Source organism: Wasmannia auropunctata, unplaced genomic scaffold, assembly GCF_000956235.1.
Source record: "Wasmannia auropunctata unplaced genomic scaffold, wasmannia.A_1.0 LD336111.1, whole genome shotgun sequence".
NCBI classification, from domain to species: Eukaryota; Metazoa; Arthropoda; class Insecta; order Hymenoptera; family Formicidae; genus Wasmannia; species Wasmannia auropunctata.
In genome coordinates, this window is record NW_012026779.1 from 1,055,846 (window position 1) to 1,057,754 (window position 1,909).

At 32.1% G+C, this 1,909-nt stretch overlaps 2 protein-coding genes across 2 annotated transcripts; both read right to left on the reverse strand.

Moving 5' to 3' along the window:
* Positions 1-625: 625 nt before the first annotated feature.
* On the reverse strand, positions 626-1,018 carry LOC105450363. Its single transcript, XM_011690157.1, has one exon. It carries the CDS (start codon positions 1,016-1,018, stop codon positions 632-634), a length of 387 nt encoding a protein of 128 aa, XP_011688459.1. The 3' UTR covers positions 626-631.
* Positions 1,019-1,475: 457 nt separating this feature from the next.
* On the reverse strand, positions 1,476-1,901 carry LOC105450370 (the record flags this gene model as incomplete). Its single annotated transcript, XM_011690168.1, has 2 exons — positions 1,476-1,653; positions 1,798-1,901. Coding segments are annotated over 2 exons (282 nt in total), but the record flags the coding sequence as incomplete, so codon positions are not given.
* Positions 1,902-1,909: the final 8 nt, after the last annotated feature.

The following is a 1,909-nucleotide window of genomic DNA, read 5'->3' on the forward strand; positions in this document are numbered from 1 at the left end:
CCTCAAAAAAGAGACGTGTAGAAACGATCCTTGAAAATTATATCGACGATATAAGAGGAGAAAGAGAGATATAAAAAAACAACAAGATAAAGAAAGGAAAGAGAGGGAGAAAAAAAGAGAAAAAAGATATGAAGAAAAGAAGAAAGAGCGTGAAAGAATGCACAATGAAAATTTGGAAATTCAAAAATCTTTACTCGCCGTCTTACAGACTCTTGCAAATAAGCCTTAGATAGTAACGAAACTTATCATATACTGTGATAATAACCATACTTATGATTACGATATACTTAGTACATTACGTATACTGTGATAATAACTTACCGTTCTAGTATCTATGTATACTGTGATAATTTAATGTCAAAATGAATAATTAAAAAAAAAAAATTCTATATATAATAAAGCAATAAAATCAAATAAATATGTTAATAGTATCTGATTTATTATCTTATAATACATGAAAATATACAACTTTAATACCTAGTTAAATTTTTACAAAGTGAAAGTGAAGAACTATGGATGTTACCGCTCTTTTTGTTTTGATCATATATATTTTTTTGTATGTTTTTTTCAAGTTTTGTTGAATATTAGAGCCCAGTAATTGGATACTTATTTTTCATTTCAGCAGTAAATGTTAATAAGCGATTCTCATTCGTAACGCATTCATAATTAGAGTTCGTTTGGCTTTTCCTAATTCTGTTGCATTATTATTATGTATAATATGATCAATTTCCTCGACATGCCTTAATTGTATACCTATGGGTATTTCATCATTTTGTAAAACGCAGATATTGTGTAACACGCAGCAAGCAACAATAAATTCGGGAATTTTCTTCACATCTGTTAATGGCAGACAGTCCAGAAGGATTCTAAAACGCTCTTTCAGAGATCCTATAATACGTTCCACTGCCAGTCTCGCGGAAGATAAACAGTAATTAAAGTTTTCCTGTAGATTTGTCAGATGTCCGTTATTTCGAAAAGGCACCATTGCATACATGAGAATGAATGCCATATGCGGCATCTCCAACCAAATGTGAGTTATTTGGAAAACATTCTTCAGGCAATTCAATAAAGCGGGCTACTGAAGAATTGCGAAAAACTCTACAATCGTGGACCGATCCAACTTGTCCAGCATATAAATGTGTGAATAGTCCAAAAGAATCACATACTACTTGAGCATTAATTGAATGGTAACCTTTTCGATTTACGTACGAGTCGGTGTCTTTTGAAAGAGCTCTGATTTTGATGTGCGTCCCATCAATAGCTCCTATTACACTAGGAAAGCCATATCGCTCAAATCGAGTCATTACGTCAATAGCTTTTTGACCTCTTGGCCACTTAATATATTGAGGCGCAACACAATGCAAAGCATATGTGATTCGCCTTAATGCTCGAAAAGCAGTTCCTTTTCCAACTCCAAATTTTGTCGCTACAGGTCTAAAATAATTATATACATGTCATAATAAGCAATGAGATTTTTATTTAAAATAGTTTTTCCTATTTAAATACCTGTATGAATCTGGGGTAGCCATAAACCAAATAGCTATGAGAAGTTGCTTTCTCTCTGATATTTGTTTTCTCCCTGAGAGATTGTTAATTGCTCGTAATCCTGGACCACTTGTTGCTAGAACTATTTCGAAAGTTTCAGGAAACATTCTAAAATAAAAATGGATTTATTTTAAGCTCTATTCAGCTCTAATTGTAAGTAATCAATTAAAGAAAAATGTAGGTGATTGTTATGTATTCATTTTTTTAAATTATCCCAATTTATTTTTCAACATAAATATATATATTATTTACCGAAAATGTTCTTTGAAGACTGCTTTGGAGTAATTAGGAATAACTCGTTCCACGTAATCGATTTTTTCAATGACGAAGGTCTCCCCCGTGTTTCGCCAATCATTAACGCAGC